This window comes from Kogia breviceps, chromosome 13, assembly GCF_026419965.1.
Source record: "Kogia breviceps isolate mKogBre1 chromosome 13, mKogBre1 haplotype 1, whole genome shotgun sequence".
Taxonomy (NCBI): Eukaryota; Metazoa; Chordata; class Mammalia; order Artiodactyla; family Physeteridae; genus Kogia; species Kogia breviceps.
Window position 1 is genome coordinate 30,381,531 of NC_081322.1, and position 18,082 is coordinate 30,399,612.

Consider the following 18,082-nt stretch of genomic DNA (forward strand, 5'->3'; position numbering starts at 1 on the left):
TTGTTTTTTTGCGGTACGCGGGCCTCTCACTGTTGTGGCCTCTCCCGTTGCGGACGGAGCACAGGCTCCGGACGCGCAGGCTCAGCAGTCATGGCTCACGGGCCCAGCCGCTCCGCATCATGTGGGATCTTCCCAGACCGGGGCACGAACCCGTGTCCCCTGCATCGGCAGGCGGACTCCCAACCACTGCGCCACCAGGGAAGCCCCAAACTGTTTTTGGTCCAAGCCTGACTGTGTTTCTGCCTTCCCCCAACCTGTTGAACCCTTTACCTGTCGTGGAAAACTGATATCCAAAAACCAAGGACTTTTCCTATGTCCTCATAAGCTGTCCACCACATTCCCAGAACTGTGCTCTCACGCGGACTCCGTTCACTGAAAGTGCATCCCCTCAGCAGTGATGTCCCCCTTCAGAGGGTCCTCAGAGTGTCTCACACCTCATCTCCCTGCCTGGGCTGGCATTTCCTCTGCTCGCAGGGCTGGCAGTCATTGGACCCAGTTTCTCTTTCCTCTTCAACCCTTCTGTCTCCGCCTTCAAGGTTCCAACCCATTGTTCCTCCTAACCTTATGACGATGTCTTGGATCTGTGATTTCTCGTAATTCCCACAGATTTCCTTCTGGGTGCCTGGCCCTGGGACTGAGATACACTCCTGCTCACCGGACAGCCTTTGGAACAGCTACTACCTTCTAGTACTCCTTCCTTCACCCATTGCAGCCCCTTCCCTGCTCACAGGTCTTCTGAGATTGTCAAGCCACTGGTTCTCCTGCACTGGGCCCGTCTGCCCACATACCCATTTTCTGTACATGACTATTATAAATTGTCTCTATAAGCCACTTCCCCCCACTCAAAAATATGTCATCATTGTGCTAAAAAGAATGTATCTCCTTTGACAGAAGTATCACTTGTGTATTATACTCAAAGGTGCTTCAAGGTGTGAATAGAGGATTCAGCATTCCCCACTTATTTATACGGTGATGAAATGAAGTTGGAGAAGGCAGTGTGAAGTATTCTTTTCAGGCATCAGTAGGCAGGGTGAAATTCACACAGTGAAGGAGGTCAGTGGTCGGCATGGCATTTATGTGTGTTCTTTGCAACTCACTGAGGGTGTAGTAGGCCTGGCACCGCAGCCCACCAGCTCCATCCCCTTAATAGTAGAGTCTGGTCCCTGACCGTGTTTAGTCACGGGCTTCAGGGACTGGGTGCCCCACTCCAATCACTGGACTCTGTAGCTCTAAATCAACGTTTAAAGTGACCTTTGAGGATTCTTTTCTTTTTACTTGGAGGCTGCCAACATTAACCCTTCAATGCAGCATAGGTACTTCCTGAACATCTAAATTCATCACAGTACCACTTGTCTGAGGGATCTGACTATCTCTGTATCTGTGACCTGGGGCAGCTGCTTGAGCCTGTGAGCTCCTTTTGGTCATTAAAGGTTTCATTTCAGGTGGGGAGTATATGTGCCAGTGAACCTGTAATTGGTTCATTATTATTAAATCAGATTATAAAGAAATATTCAAAGGCTTGATGCCCCCAGGATGCTCCAGGGCATGTTTACAAATTAAACAGCTTTTAAAAAAATACTATAAAGTTTAAAAATGTACCAGCAATATTTAAAATACCCATGAGGGAAATGGCAACATAAAAAGATGGTTTTTGCTTGTGTCTGAAAATCTGCCTACAATAGACTGAATCTTCCAAAATTGTAGGATTTTTCTTCTAATTTCATACACCCTGAGTGTATTTTACAGGGATATGTTAAGACACTTGACGTTAAGAGTAAGGCTTGAGATTTATGGTATTAAGAGAGCTTGAAAGTGAATGGCAAGTAAGACTGTATGTATGTGTATCAATGAGGATCTTCTTTCTCACCAAGTAAGTTCCTGGCAGATACTGGGCACTCAATAAGAAATTGAGGAGTGGATGAATGAAAAAACTAAAAGAAAAGATTCATGATTATATCATTTACCCCAGAGCAACAAAACAGGAAGAAAGTAATCAATCAATCGTTATTTTAGTTTTCTCAAGCCAGATAGCTTAGTTTATATATATATTTTCCTTGCCACTAAGTTAACTGAGTTGAGATTTGAGGGAACTGATGGACATGAATTCAAATATTTTTAATGGGACACTCAAGCCAAGTAAAGAAAGTGAATATATACTGAGTGTTATACAGAGACAAGTAGGTTTATGTCTGTGTCTCTCTTTTCATTCATTCATGTTTCTCTGGCTGGGGTTTAACAAGGACACACACCTTTAATAACTGGGTTAGAATTACTGAATTCATTGGTGTGGAAATAGGCTTATCATAAGGGCTAGTTTGTAATCTGCAACAGATTATCTGCCGTGCTTTTATTATTAGTCTATAGCATGTGAAGTGTTTAATACTGTGTAGCAAATTCCTTACCAACTACAGAGATCTCTCAAAATTTGTGTCAATATTGCACAATATTGTATTGTATAAGAATTATCTGTGCTGGCTTTATCATGAATTCAGAAGGATAATTGAGTTGAGGATTAGCTCCATCTCTTGGTGGTGCATTGCATCATATAAATTCTGTTTATTGTCTAAATGTCATAGTTTACCAAGCACTTTCACATGTTATCTCATTCAATCCTATGTAGACCCTATGATGTAAACAACATCATCTTTGTTTTACAGGTGATGAAACTGAGCCTCAGTATATTTGTGTTTTTCATAAATGCTCAAATGTGCTAAGTTGCAGAAACAGGTCTTTTGACATCAAGTCTTATCTCCTTTTCATTGTGTCATATGCACATCTATGGGCATGTACCAATTAGTGGTAGAAAGAAGCATCATAATTTCCCTGTCCTTTCAGTTGACTTCACCTTGATAATGCATCCTCAATGCATGCAGTAGCTGGAAAATAACGTGAAATGGTGTGACCCAGCTAGCGTCACTTCTACTCCCTGCTGCCAATGGGATACAGCAGAGTTTTTTTCTATTGACCAAATTGGTTTTCTCTGATTTTCCAGTGTTGTTCTGACAATATAAGCTTAATATTTCACTGACCACATTACCTTTTATACCCAGAAGTTCGTCATAAATAAATATGCATCACTAATATCTTACTTAGAAGTCTCACCCATCAGTCTAGCCTCAAATGATACTCAGATGCTATCAATGATTAGATGAATGAGTATTATCTTTTGGTTCAGAGACCATTGGAGGCAAGTATAGGAAGCTATTTCTAATTGTTCTTGTATTTTGCTCAAGTGAGAGGAGACCAGGAATAGGTTCCATTTTCCCTGCAGCATCTTTGGCATAGGTGACGTTGATTGTTTTTCTTGTCCTGTTGGACATTCTTCCTATATAAAAAGCTTTGTATATTCCAGATATGGGGGTGGTGTATTTAAAGACTGTCTTGAGGTAAAATTTCATGTGAATAGTTTACTAAATATTTACATTTCTAAATAAAACCACGTTCTGGGATTTTAAATAAATAGTACCTTGAAGCAGTCACTTACAAACTTGAAATGTGTGTTCTTTGGCTGAGATTATTTTATTTTTATGTGAGCCTGTTTACACATGCACTTTCACATGCCACACACGTGTGTGTGTATTTCTGTTGAGTTCAGAATTACAGACAAAAAACCATCACTTTGTTTTTCTGAAAAGAGATTTATAACAACTATTTGTGCTATAGAAATCTCTGACTTGGATACTAGACACAGTGATTAATTTTTATTCTCTCCCACCGGTAGGAATGTTGCAGGATTCTACCTTATGGTTTTTTTTTAAGTTTTCAAACTTTTTTTTTTTTTTTTTTTGCGGTATGCGGGCCTCTCACTGTTGTGGCCTCTCCCGTTGCGGAGCACAGGCTCCGGACGCACAGGCTCAGCGGCCATGGCTCACGGGCTTAGTTGCTCCGCGGCATGTGGGATCTTCCCGGACCGGGTCACGAACCCGTGTCTCCTGCATCGGCAGGCGGATTCCCAACCACTGCGCCACCAGGGAAGCCCAGTTTTCAAACTTTTAATTTAAAAATTTTATTATTATTTTTTTAGGTATAGTTGATTTACAATGTTGTGTTGCTTTCAGGCATACAGCAAAGTGATTCAGTTATACATACTTACATATATATGTATATATTCTTTTTCAGATTCTTTTTCCTTACACGTTATTACAAAATATTGAGTATAGTTCCCTATGCTATACAGTAGGTCCTTGTTGTTTATCTATTTTATATATAGTAGTGTGTATATGAGGATTCTACTTTAAAATATTACTGTTTGGTGGATCTGTAAGTGACGTACATACTAGAGATAAAAGAGACTCTCTCATCAACTCACTCGTTTTACAGATGAGAAGCCAAATGACTGGTCCAGTGTCGGCTACATACTCTTGCTGTTGTTTGTATTGACCTTTCAAAGATGAGCTCGAATTGGTGGCCAATTCTTGAGGTGGAAAAGACATCACAGTGTACTAACCTCATCTCTTTTCCTATCTTTGTTTTCTCTTCATCTTGATACACAATTTACCTTTTAAAAAATCGCCTTGTGTTATAAGACTGAACCAACTCAGGTCACTTGTCTTTGTCCTCACAAATACCTGGAACTTAAACGTGGCATGCCTCAGGACAGGTTTCCTTGTGATTCCTCCATTCCTATGTGTTTATCGCTGTCTACGGGAAAGAGACATCCTTGGTTGCAAGGGCTCCTGCTTTTGATGCTTGGCAGTATGTATTTTTTTGAAAAAAAAATGTATTAAAGATGGTTATCAGCACTTTTTTGTTCTTTCAATTTTCTGTTTAAAAATAATTTCAAACTTATAGAAAAGTTGCAAGAATAAGAATAGTAAAGAACACCCATATGATTTGCTCATTTCTTAAGCACATTACTTCGTTTGCTTTATCATACGTTCTCTGTCTCTGTCTCACTCTCTAGATATCTTTCTATCTATAAATATCTGTAGATATATGTAGTAGGGGAATAGATAGATATCTAAACAGAGAGAGAGAGAGAGAGAGAGAGTGCATACACATGTGTGCTTTTTTTTTCCTGAGCCATTTGAGGGTAAGTTGTATACATGTCTTTTTTTTTTTAAACCCCTGAAAAAACCCCTCATACCTGTTCTTTTCCATGGAAATCTTTAGTAAAAGGCAAAAGATTTATACAATCTGAAGAGAAACCAGAGTATTATCAAAGCACAAATTTTTTGCTAAAGGTGAAAATAAGAGCATTTGTCAGTCTTCCAGCTTTATAAAGTTTTAAACGAACAATGAAAGAATATGTGTTATTATCATATCTACTAAGCTGAATATTCTTTTTAAAATCTGTCAGGTTTTTTTTTCTGACAGTATATGAACCTGGGACCGCATCAGATTTGATTCTATTGAAATATATTTCTTAGAGGAAAAAATAGCCTATGTGTCTTATATAAGTTTGTAGTCAGTTATAATGGTTAATGTACAACCTCCCTTGAAAAATCTGTTTTACAAGCAAAATGTTGACACAGTTTTAATTACAGCACTCAAGTGAGCACTGTTATAATTTTTAATATTCCTCCACTGTACCGTTTTCACTGTTCTGGTAGAGCAACATACCCTGATCTTATGTCCCTAGTTTCTGGTGTCTTTAGATAGGAATGTTGCCTTTTTGAACAGAAATTTTTCATTTGGTCTCAAAGAAGAGAATAGGGCTATAAAATGTTGTGCAATTATTTATTAATAGGAGCTTTCCTCTCTACGTCAGTCATTATTCTGGTTTCGTATGTCACTATTTAGAGCTTTAACATGACTCATGTTAAAGAAATGAGATTCTGTGTATCAGTAGTTTAACATGGCAAGTCTCAACACCTGTTCACATACAGGAGGGAAACTTTCCACATTTATCATCTAAAGAAACTTTATAATATTAAAAGGGTATCTTGCTAAAGTTTTATGTTTACATTTATTTGAATTTAAGGCATTATAAAATAATATACGAGACAGTGTACTTGAATGCAATATATAATAGTCAGTGCAACTTCCCTTTGAGGACATGGATTAGAAGATGGTGAGTATCCTTGATCCTCTGTTTGGAAAGGGAACATTCTGCCTGTGCTTTGTCATTCATTCTCTTAAAGCATTCTCTCATGGCTCCCCACTCCTTGTTGCCCAAGTGCTCTTTAACATGCCAGGCTCTTTGGTGGAGCTTCAGGAATGCCAGGTGGTTGCCGATTTGTTCTTGTGCCCTTCCTTTGTTCCTTTCTGAATTTGCAGAACTGTGGGATATGTGCTGCCTTTTGGGCACTGAGGGGAGACTAGTGCCCTGGCTTATCTCAGTGGGATGACAGGACTGGCAAGGATATAGACACTTGCGCCTTCACAGCATGGGCTCCTGCAAAAGGCGGGGCTCAGTTTGCCCCTTCAGCAAAGCTGTCTGCAACCAGGTTTTAAAATAGGAGAATAATTATAGCTGCCCCGGGCCAAGGGGGCAGAATCAGACTGTGGGCAAAAATACCGGTTTTTGCTTATTCAGCTCTGGCTGAGGAATTCTGTGATGAGAATATCCTCTTCAGTGAAAAAATTCTTGTGGACCAAGAGAAAGAAATAGTTACTGCTTTTCAACAGTGTTGTAAGAGCTTTATCTTTTGTCAGTGTTAGTTAAAGACATTTCATCGCTCATCTGATGAGAACTGCTTTTGTAAAGGGCATTTTTAATATATGTTTCCAAAATATAAAGGCAGTTTTATGGAAGAGTGCATTAATGTGTATTCTTGGATTTGAGATGACTTCATAATTCATATATTTTCCAGGAAATATGTGAGTGTAAAATTTCTTATTGTTTTGGCATTGCTTCGGGGTCACGTTGGTTAGTACACATACGTATGGACATATATAAGCAGAGGTAGATTTTAAAACAGCAGCTTCTATCTGGGTGTGTTTGAGCAAGAACAGTAAAGGAATTTGGATCATAACTTGAGGGCTTATAATATTAGGAGTGTAACATTCGTTCATATAATTGACATATTTCTGAAATACATATGAGTAGGTTATATATTTTAATTGAATTAGAGAAAATTTTGCATAATTTAAAATTATATACTTTTATATTTGGTATTATGTATTATATATTCTATTCACAGAATAGCAATCATTGGGGATACACTGAGAACACTAAAAGGAAGGGATTATTTTCCATATATTTTTGAGCCAGGTTTAGTTAACAAGGAATGACCTAGAGTTAAAATACATATTCCCATAAAAAGTGAAACAATAATTCAACACTCAAAGGATGCCCTTTCCCCTAAAGACTTATTCTTTACTTACAAACTCTTTAATCCATACAACTAAATGCATGGTTTTTATGCAAAAGTAATCCATAAATGAGACTCATTGAAAAATATTGTCACATATCTAGAAGCGAAGTATACATTTTTAAAAAATAGACTTTATTTTTCTCATTTAGACAATATGGACATTAAGTTTGGTTTTGAGTGCATTTGGTTTTGAGTGCCTGGATTCTACCTTAAAATAATTATTGATGGAAAAATAATGATGATATGATATAATAGAAGAACACATTATAAAAATTAAAAACTGGATTTCTGGTTCCAGCTTTTCCATTAATCAGCTGCATGACTTGCAGTAAGTCAGATAGCTTGTCTGGATTTTATTTCTACTAGTAAAATTGAGAAGCTTGAACCAAAAGTACTCTAAAGTTTCTTCTTGCCCTAATACTCTGTATTTGAAGGATTAACAGATTATGATGTTCATTGCATTGCTAAGAATGTCAAATAGAGGTGACCAGCACCAGTTATGGAGAGAGTAAAACAAGGGCCTTCTATAAGTAAGTCCAGTACACTGCATGCTGCCGTGGGGAGTTTTGTGAGCTTATAAGGGCTTTATAGGAAAGCCACAAAGATGAGATAATAAAATAGGAAATTGAAGACTGTGATAGATAGATAAATAAATATATTAAGGAACTGATGTTGTTGGTTCAAGAGAAATATGACAAATAGCCTAAGAATAGTTATAAAGGATTTTCCATTCTGCAGTAATTATGTTTAACCTACTACGTGCCAGACACTGTTCTTATCAAGAATCTGAGGATGAGATGAGTTGACGTTGGAATAAGCTGTGGCCAGTGCTCCTTTTAGGAAGGAACAATTCTCCATCAGAGTAAGATGTACTAGATTGGGTTAGGTAGGGTGCTTGGGAGATCTCCTATAGTCTTTGGAGATGACAGTCCCTGTGTTTCAGATGGGTTAGGAAACAGCTTGCCTAATTGCCCTGTTTCCTAAGTACTCTTTGATCTGCCCTCCCAAACTGAATCCTTGATTTCTTTTCCACTGTTGCTGGCTTTGTCACCTAAAGAGTCTGAGATAAAACTTTCACTCTATGCTCCATTCCCCCCCTACCCAATTAAAATATTCTAGTAAAATATTCTGATGGGGATGTCAGTGTGCCCGAATAAGTAAGATAGAATAGGATTTTAGCCTTCCCTGGGTTATGCTAAGTGTAGTATCATTAAAAGCCAAAAGTTCCCAGAATAAACATTTTCAAACATTAAACCCCAAAATACACTACAAAGCTAGCTGTGGTCTTTGTGTTCCATGATGCCCTGATGATGAATCAGCCTTCTGTTTACTGTAGTTTCTAAACCTCTTAAAATGGGATCCAGGATTGCCTCTACCACTTTGCCCTTAATTCAGCATGGCAGTGGATAGTGCTCTGGTGAGGTTCACCGTGTAGAAGTGTTTTTTTTTTTTTTTTTTTTTTTTTGCGTTACGTGGGCCTCTCACTGTTGTGGCCTTTCCCGTAGCGGAGCACAGGCTCCGGACGCGCAGGCTCAGCGGTCATGGCTCACGGGCCCAGCCGCTCCGCGGCATGTGGGATCTTCCCGGACCGGGGCACGAACCCGCGTCCTCTGCATTGGCAGGCGGACTCTCAACCACTGCGCCACCAGGGAAGCCCTAGAAGTGTTTTTGAGGTAGCCCATGGTTTTGGATTTTCTTTGACATTTCTTCCATTATTTGGATAAGTAAGAGTTATCCATGATTTCAGTGATTTTTCTCTTCTGTATTTTCACCGAAGTAAAAACTGAGTACAGTAACACTTTTACTTTTGTTTATGTATTATTGCAAAAGCAAAACTGCACAGAGTTTTTGAAAGACTTACTTTTATGCTATCAGAATCAGCCGTTGATTTATAGAGCCAAGGTCTCAAAATATGCTGTCTTACCCATAGGAAGAGCTTACCCTACAAAGGAGATACCCTGTCTTACCTATGGTATTAGCTACACATGCCCTATATCTTTACTAAAGCATCCTACTTAAACTTCATTTAATTCAAGCCTTTTAAAATTTGAAACAACAGACTTGGTTTACTCTTATAAAGCAGCAATTTACAGTCTCATAAATGGGAAATCTGTCTAAAACCTTCCTACTCAAAACGTGGTCCACGGGCTAGCAGCATATGCATCACCTGCGAGATTGTTAGAAATGCAGACTTGCAGTCCTCCTCCTCCTCCTCCCTACTGAATCAAAATCTGCACTTTGCCCAGAAACACCGGGTAATTCATGCACATGTTAGGTTTGAGAGGCACTGTATTTAAATCTGTAAATAATACTATATCCAGGTGAGATTGGTTCAAAGTTGGCAGAATTGTACATTATATTTACCTTTGATCTGGAGAAAAGATAAACCCAACAAGTATGAATGACTTGTGTAGTCTGAAAATATTTATAAATAAATAATATAAATAATAAATATGTGAAAATTATATGAAAAATATGAGAAGTTAGACATATTGGCAATAAATAAGATAAATGTTATCCCAGAAAATGCAAACTAAGTGTAGGTTCACAAAGTATTCTGTAATACATAGTATTTGGGGAAATTGAACATGGAAACCATCATCATATTGCGACATAAGGGGTGATAAGTAGACAGAAAGCCAGAAATGAATCAGAGATAGGTCACAGTGGTCACTGTTCCACTGCTAGTTTGATTCCTTAGAAATTTTCTTAAAGGCAGAGTGTAGTTGTGGCTTGTATATCTTTCATACAGTAAGTGACACTGTTTGCTAGAAAGATAAAGGTAAATCAGAGAGTGTTAAGAGATGGGCTAGAAGATTGATTAGGGCATAGAAAGAACTGATTTATGAGGAAGGAGAAAAGTAATTAAAGGGGCAGCACTGTGCTATAAAAAGAGGCTGTAGAGACATGAATGTTTATTTGCTCTTTCTTCAATGCTGTTTTCCTGTAGTATCCATATGCAAGATGCAGAAACATTAGGATATCAGGATGCTAAGAAATTTGTTACAAAACAAAGCAGTACCATCTGGAATTACTCAAATTAGGAGCAATATGAAAGATTAAGTTTCAGCAAATTTTACCTTGTGGATAAGGAGTAACCTTGAGTGGGATGACTTTATCCCTGAAAACTTTTGAAAGCTCTGTGGGCAAAGAATGGAAAATCATTCATTAACTTGTAGAATTCTAATTGGAGCCCGTCTCTTGAAACTTCTAAAATTAGGGTGGAGAAAAACCAGGATGTTGCCTGTGGGAAAACTCTCCACTTCCGGCAGAGACTTGGTGATTGATGAGTGACATTTTTCTTCTGCACTATCTTTGATTATTACTGTGTTACCATACACAGGTAATTTTTTTTTCATCAGGTTAGTATCTTATTTAAATAAAAAATACTAGTTTCTAGAAAAACAGCCACAAAGTGTCACTCATCTGCCCTCCATTGTGTCTGCCTCCGTGGCATCCGTAGGCTACCTGGCAACCAGTGACATTCTTTTTCCATTTCTCTTCACTCATTATTCATTTAGAGATGCAATTCGGTATATATTGGAAGCAAATTCACTTGCTACATTCTCTTCATCTGGAAAACTAAAAAGACATGCCCAAAATATTCCTTGCCTTTTAGAGCCATTTGTCAAATGGATACAGAAACTCTGAAAGCCTGAAATCATATAATGCTTCAGAGAGTTTAGTGATCCTTTTCACAAGGATGAAAACCAGCTCACGTCTGTCAAGGAGTAATGGTCTGAGGGCACTACATTTCTTTCTGTCTTCTCCGTAGGCATTTTTCCCAGTGCAATGAATCAGCTGAAAAAGGAAGCCCAGAACCCCAATTCCACTGGTCAGAAAGCAAGTAAAACACAGCAGAATTATTCAGTATTTTCTTTACTTTTTTAATGCTAATTGCTTCAGGTCCACATCTATATTGCTTAGGAGATCTAGTTTAATACAGGTACTGCTAAGAATAAATTCTATCAAATATGTTGACTGGAGATATTAGGTATACTTCTCTATGCCGACGTGTGGAAAGCTTTGCCAAACTTAAATATTAAGTCACATTAATTAAATTACTTCAGGTGCTCCATAACATGAATTGGTTTTTTGTTGATATTATTTTCTAAACTACTGTTCAATTTTGTTATTTATGACTTAATGCACCTGCTTTAGTTTTAAGAAATTCTGTTCGTCTGTAGCTGAAAGTTCTTACCCCTTTCCTTCTTGAAAGAGATCTAGACCTAATCAAAAAGGTTAGGATTACATTCTGCTCTTGTTTCCATAATACAAAGATAATGTCCTCTGTATCCTGTTTTTATGAAAATGGCTCTAACAAATTGCCCGTATCTTACACATACAAACAACAACTGTTTTCAAGATGAAAACTAGTGGAGAAAAAATAAAATAAATTGATAGGTTGCAATCTTTCTTTTTCTTCTCTTGCTTCTGGACTGATATATACCTACAAAAGTTGCCGGGGGGAAAAAGTCCTTTTTCTTGTTACTAGTGTCGTATTGATTTTCTATCAAGTGCACCCTGTGGTCTCAGATGATCACATATTTTCTCACATTACTCGTATTGATACAGCACCTTGACTCACAGGTTGACATATGTTGCTTGAACTGATGGCACGGCTCACCGTGGACATATGCTGGTGGTGGGGAGAACCAAGCCTCTTATGCATGAAACCTAAGGGAACAGGCTGTTTCACAGCCGTATTCTCATTCTTTGAAAAGTAACTGTTGTTCACCTCAAGCGATCCTTTAAGTCGTGTCCAGGTTGCTTAACATTGTTCCTAATCTCTCCAACCGCGTTTTGAGTTCTTTTGTGTCTCTTCTGATGCGGAAAGGGAAAAAAAAAAATCCCTCAACCCGGTATAACAGTGTTAGAGTGTTCCGTGGTTTGTGAGAAAAAATAAAAGTGTTATTAAGAGTCTGAAGGAATACATGGCAGCCGGCCTCTGTGCCACATGGCTTTGGCTTCTTCTTACCTCTGTGCTCTCTCCACCTCCCTGCCTCTGTTGCAGCTAGCCGTGAGGTGGCTGGAACACAGCTGCCATTACCAGTACATGGATGAGCTCCTGCAGTACATCCGCTTTGGCCTGATGGACGTGGACACTCTCCATACAGTTGCCCTGTCCCACCCCCTCGTCCAGGCAAGTGAAACCGCAACGGCTCTTGTCAACGAGGCCCTGGAATACCACCAGAGCATCTACGCACAGCCCGTGTGGCAGACTCGCAGGACCAAACCGCGCTTCCAGTCAGATACTCTGTACATCATTGGTGGGAAGAAACGCGAGGTCTGTAAAGTCAAGGAGCTTCGGTACTTCAATCCCGTGGATCAGGAGAATGCCCTCCTAGCTGCCATTGCCAACTGGAGTGAGCTGGCTCCCATGCCCGTGGGAAGGAGCCACCATTGTGTGGCAGTCATGGGCGACTTCCTGTTTGTAGCAGGAGGGGAAGTTGAGCATGCCAGCGGCCGGACGTGTGCCGTGAGGACTGCCTGTCGCTATGACCCCCGCCGTAATTCCTGGGCAGAGATAGCACCCATGAAAAACTGCCGGGAGCACTTCGTTCTGGGAGCCATGGATGAGTACCTCTACGCGGCTGGGGGCAGAAACGAACTGCGCCAGGTTCTGCCGACCGTGGAGCGCTATTGCCCCAAGAAGAACAAATGGACTTTCGTTCAGCCCTTTGACCGCTCCCTCTCCTGTCACGCGGGCTATGTGGCGGACGGTCTTCTTTGGATATCAGGTAGAACGTGCCTCATACGTTGCATTTATTACAAAACACTTTCACCGTGGCATAAATTGACAAGTCAGGCTTTGGTAGTGGTGGCCATGTGCATCGGAACGATTCGGCCAAGGATGCCGTTTTAGTTAATTTAACAGTCATTTATTGAGCACCATTCTATAGAGAGCAGTGTATGGGGAAGTAATTGACCTTTCTGTGACTTTCTGAGTGATTAGTGGAGTAAAATTTCAAGATGGAAGTGAACGGCCTATCACATCCCTTTTGCTACCAAACCTTCTATTGTTTAGATTGTCCGTTTTTGATATTCATGGGGACTGTATGGCACACCTTGTGGTTTATCCAGGTCCTTGGCTTTTCCTTTCACCTTGGGCTGCCTGACTAGGAGCCAGTCTGTCAAAGACAGGGCAGGCGAAGTAAAAGCCCAGTTAATCCATTTGGATGAGTAAAGCAATGGGAATATATCCAGGTAGGAGCCATGCTGTGCATTGAGGGAAGGGATTTAAGTTATTGGCTAAAATAGTATTTTCCTGTTATCTGCGAATTGTAGTTACTCATGCTATCCCAATCCTTTCTTCCTATTTACTCTCCCATTCTTCCTGATTATTTGGGGGTTCTGATTATTTTAGTTTACTTTTTTTTGTCTTTGGTTTTGTTTGAAGCCTTTGGATTATGAAAAAAGGAGAGAGACTAGTATAATGAATCTCATGTGCCCATAACCCAGCTTCAGCAATTAACTGCTCATTGCCAGTCTTGTTTCATTCACACCCACATGCTCCTTCCAACCCCTCATGGCTGACTTTTCACTGGCACAGAAGGAGCCTGTGAGGCATGTGTTATTGACATCACAATATCACCTTGTGTTTCCAATCCTATTATCGGAAAGTCCTCAATTGTCCTCCTTTGAAAGGTTTGCCTATTAGGGAAGAAAGTTGCATCTTCTCTCAGCTGGAGGATACTCATTTTGTGACCCAAATGGATCTCGCTGAATTTCTATGTCCAGGACAAAGAGGAATAGAAAAATCAAACAACTTAAATACTAAGAGTAACTCTGAGATGTTTGTACTCAGAAGAAACAATCACTTTTAAGTGTACTTGTGAAGACTTCTAAGCTTCCTTCAATAATCTTCTCTAGTTTAACAGCTGCTCTGACAAAATTCCCCCTTGCACTTAAAGTAAATTCATTGGACTCTGCCCATGTTTCCTTCTGCTATCCTCAATAACCAGGGATACAGCTGTAGTCTTGGCTGCTCTGGGTAGTGCCTCAATTATTGGCAATTCACTAATTTTTATTGAAGAAACCTAGCTCATGTCTGGGTTTAAGTGCTCAATAATTAATGAATGAAGTTAAGGTTGGGACTAAGAAAGAGGATAAATGAAGTGTATCCAACAATTACTCGTCCTGTATACCAAATAAACATTAGATACGAGTGTGTATGTTAGTATATGTAGATATATTTAGATAAAGACCTCATTTATCTGGTGACTTACTCCTTTTTCTTTAAGTATATATTTCAGTATTTAAGAAAAAAGCCACCAGGACTGTATCCTGTTAGATTTGTTGAAGAAACCTTAAACTTGGCTGCAAATAAATCCTTGCTATTAGAAGGAACAGATCTGTACTTGACTTAGATAACAAAACAGTGATGGATTTATGAAATCAGTATAATGTATATTTTATTCCAACCTACATCCCTTCCTTTGACTCATTTCGTTTTCATATATTGCTAAGGTACTGTACCCCTAAATTTTGCATTGCATTTTCTAAATTTTGTATACGTTTCTCATAATTAGTCTAATAATTATTCCTTACTTATTTTTTATCTTTGGGCTCTAAAACTAGCGTTTAAAAATGTGCTGGATGGGCTTCCCTGGTGGCGCGGTGGTTGAGAATCCGCCTGCCCATGCAGGCCCGTGCCCCAGTCCGGGAAGATCCCACATGCCGCGTAGCGGCTGGGCCCGTGAGCCATGGCCGCTGAGCCTGCGCGTCCGGAGCCTGTGCTCCGCAACGGCAGAGGCCACAACAGTGAGAGGCCCACGTACCGCAAAAAAAAAAAAAAAAAAAAAAAAAAAAGTGCTGGAGTTTCCCTTACATAGTCTTAAAAATACGACTACTTAATACCTTCTTTAGTGAGGCCTTAAGAAAGCACTGAAACTTATGTTAGCCTGGCTAGATCTAGCAACCTGGTATCAAGCTGACTTCTCTTTCCATATGGGTGTGTATGTTTCCTTTTCCGTTGTATTAAATGTATCAACTTATTACAGTCCATACTGCTATATCACTTTGTTTTTCCCTACTATGAAAGGAAATACATTTCCTTTGTTCTTCTTTTGCACTAATATATGCTGCCTGTGTTAACCGTACTTAATGAAAACAATCACAATTTTCTGAGGTTTGTTTCTCCCTACTGTGTACTTGAGATGAAAAACTCACTTCCCTGTGTACAGTACAATACTTTTAATTGGAAAGAAGAGGAAATCACCAGTGACATTTCTAATACCTTCAGTCGTCTGCCTCTTTCCTCAGGCTCAGCTTATAATAAATCAATTGTGAATCTAACCAGGGATAGGGAGGGGTTGCTATGGGCTCCTTAAAAAAAAAAAGACAGGTATATTTCACCCTGACTATCTCTGATTTAGAAGTGTTACCCTCATTTTTTTTGGAGCAGATGAAAATGTTTGAGGCTATTCCTTATCCTTTACCAAATAATTAAATATTTCCAATTTAATTGATGGGGGATTGGGTCATTGGCATCCTTCTGGTATTTTGTAAGCTTTGCCTGAGGTGAAGGTAGTAAGGATTATAGGATGTGGATTTTAGGAGCTTATTTCTGTTCCACAGAACACAAAATGAATGTTTCTTTAGGGACTCGGTATTTCCAAGTGTGCTCTCTCTCTATACATACCCTCTCCCCATCTCTGTCCATTTTCGGGTCAGGATACCTGGAAACCTGTCCGTGGTTTTATGAAGGAGACAAGCAAAGATGAATTCAGAAAACTAGGCTGTATAGATATGCCCATTAGCATGTAATTTAAGATGTTAGAGAGAGTCAGATTTTACAGTCTCCTCTAGCATTTGACATCGTGACCCAATTCACAAATGCTGCACATAATTTCTACTTGAAATTCACAATACTGAAGTAAAATAAGCATTAAATATCCTGCCATTGTGCTTTAAAAGGTATGTTCCCCATTGTAAGATATTGTTTGTGAACTACTAAAAAGATCCTTTTTTGTGTGAGTGAAAATGAATCCTGAGCTCATCTTGCAGAATAACTTACCTTTTCATTTTTGTCAAATGGCAGCAGGATAATGGGAAGCTAACCACAAAATTAGTGCTTTAAAACTGCCATAATAAGACAAATGGTACTGCATTTCCTCAAAAGCGGCACTTAGTGTTTTCTTGATTCTCTTGGTGAATGCCACATCTTTATTAAAGTCAGTGCTGGTTCATAGATAAATAAGAAAAATTCAGCAAACACACTTCCTGCCCTCTAGGAGCTGACAATCAAAGAGTTTTTCAGGTATTTCACTAATGAAAGAACATTTGTTAGGGCTTCTTTAACTCCCTAGAAGATATATTTATTTTCATCTTGATTAAATTTAGATGAAGTTTGCATTGCCCCATTTTAAGTAACTTTAATTTACTCAAACCTACTAAAGGGACTTTACAATTAGAACAGTATAAAGCATCATTAACATTTAAAAAATGCCATGGCTGTAACTTTACTGTGCAAATATCATTTTACTTGCATCTAAAAAAATTGTATACAACATATTAGGAACTAATGGGGGCATGGCAGAGGCTGACTGTGGTGCTCTGAGGTCACAGATTGAGGGCACATGCAAGTGTGAAATTTCCTCCATTTTGACCAACCAGGAGATGCTGAGCAAGTTTCCTCACCTCCCTAAGTCTTGTTCCAGGCTAGTGCGGGAGCCACAAAGACAGGTCCCATGCCAGGGCTCATAGTTTTTTTTTTTTTTTTTTTTTAATAATTTTATATATTTATTTATTTTTGGCTGCATTGGGTCTTCGTTGCTGCGCACGGGCTTTCTCTAGTTGCGGCGAACGGGGGCTACTCTTCGTCACAGTGCGCGGGCTTCTTGTTGGGGTGGCTTCTCTTGCTGCGGAGCATGGGCTCTAGGCACGCAGGCTTCTGTAGTTGCGGCTCGCGGGCTCAGTAGTTGTGGCTCGTGGGCTCTAGAGCACAGGCTCAGTAGTTGTGGCGCATGGGCTTCGTTGCTCCGCGGCATGTGGGATCCTCCCAGGCCAGGGATCAAACCCGTGTCCCCTGCATTGGCAGGCGGATTCTTAACCACTGTGCCACCAGGGAAGCCCCGCTACTACACTATTGTAGTAAACTTCCCGTATGGATGGCTTCTTTACCGAGTACTCTCGTTCATCTGAAACCTATGAGAGAGGTCTCACTGTCTCCATTTTGCATGTGAGGACATGAACTTGGCTGTTAAATGGCTCCCCCAAGGATAGAGTCATAAAGGAGCTGGGGGTGGAGGCTGACGGCACACCTTCTGCTGAAATGCACCCCCTAGACTAGAGTGAAGCTGGCACTGCAGGCCTCCAGGAGAGCTGCAGAGAACTCAAGATGGTTTGCCGCAATCCTGAACTGGCTCACAGAATACCAGCCTGGAGCATCTTCCCTAAGAGCATGGACACGTTCAGTTCTTTGCATCCTGCTCTGTTCCAGTAAGAATACTAGCACTGCATTAGGTACCACTGTTTTCTACTAAAGAGTTTAGTGTAGGACTCTCTATTTATCAACAGAGGTATTTCTATCCCTGAAAAAAAAAAGAAAAATTAGCAGAGCCACCAGACTTGACCTACCCTGGCCAACGATTATTGAGAGCTGTTTTTCTAAACACTATTTTATGGACACTGTCAGCATTGGCTAGTTGTTGCTTTTGAGCACAATGAGTTTAGGAGTTGGTGGCCTCTCAGTAGTGGAGACAGAGGTTGTTTGTTTGGCAGTCACCTGTCATCTTCTCCCTGGCATGCACTCATCCATTTGTCACAATGTTTTGTGGGGAGTAGAACAGGGAAGCTTGAGAAAAATGCTTTACTCTTGT

The 18,082-nt window shown here is 39.8% G+C and overlaps 1 protein-coding gene and 1 pseudogene across 9 annotated transcripts in view; one reads left to right on the forward strand and one right to left on the reverse strand.

The window, feature by feature from the left end:
• The window catches only part of KLHL32 (kelch like family member 32), a 235,391-nt gene that overhangs the window by 163,201 nt on the left and 54,108 nt on the right, over positions 1-18,082 (forward strand). For 7 of the 9 annotated variants that reach the window (XM_067011495.1, XM_067011496.1, XM_059083005.2 and 4 more), the window contains one exon: positions 12,274-13,000. The exons of the other annotated variants lie outside the window; for them this stretch is intronic. In XM_067011495.1, the coding sequence (XP_066867596.1) occupies positions 12,274-13,000 (727 nt within the window). The remainder of the gene's footprint in view (positions 1-12,273; positions 13,001-18,082) is intronic. 9 annotated transcript variants of the gene reach the window in all.
• On the reverse strand, positions 5,048-5,156 carry LOC131740272 (U5 spliceosomal RNA; annotated as a pseudogene).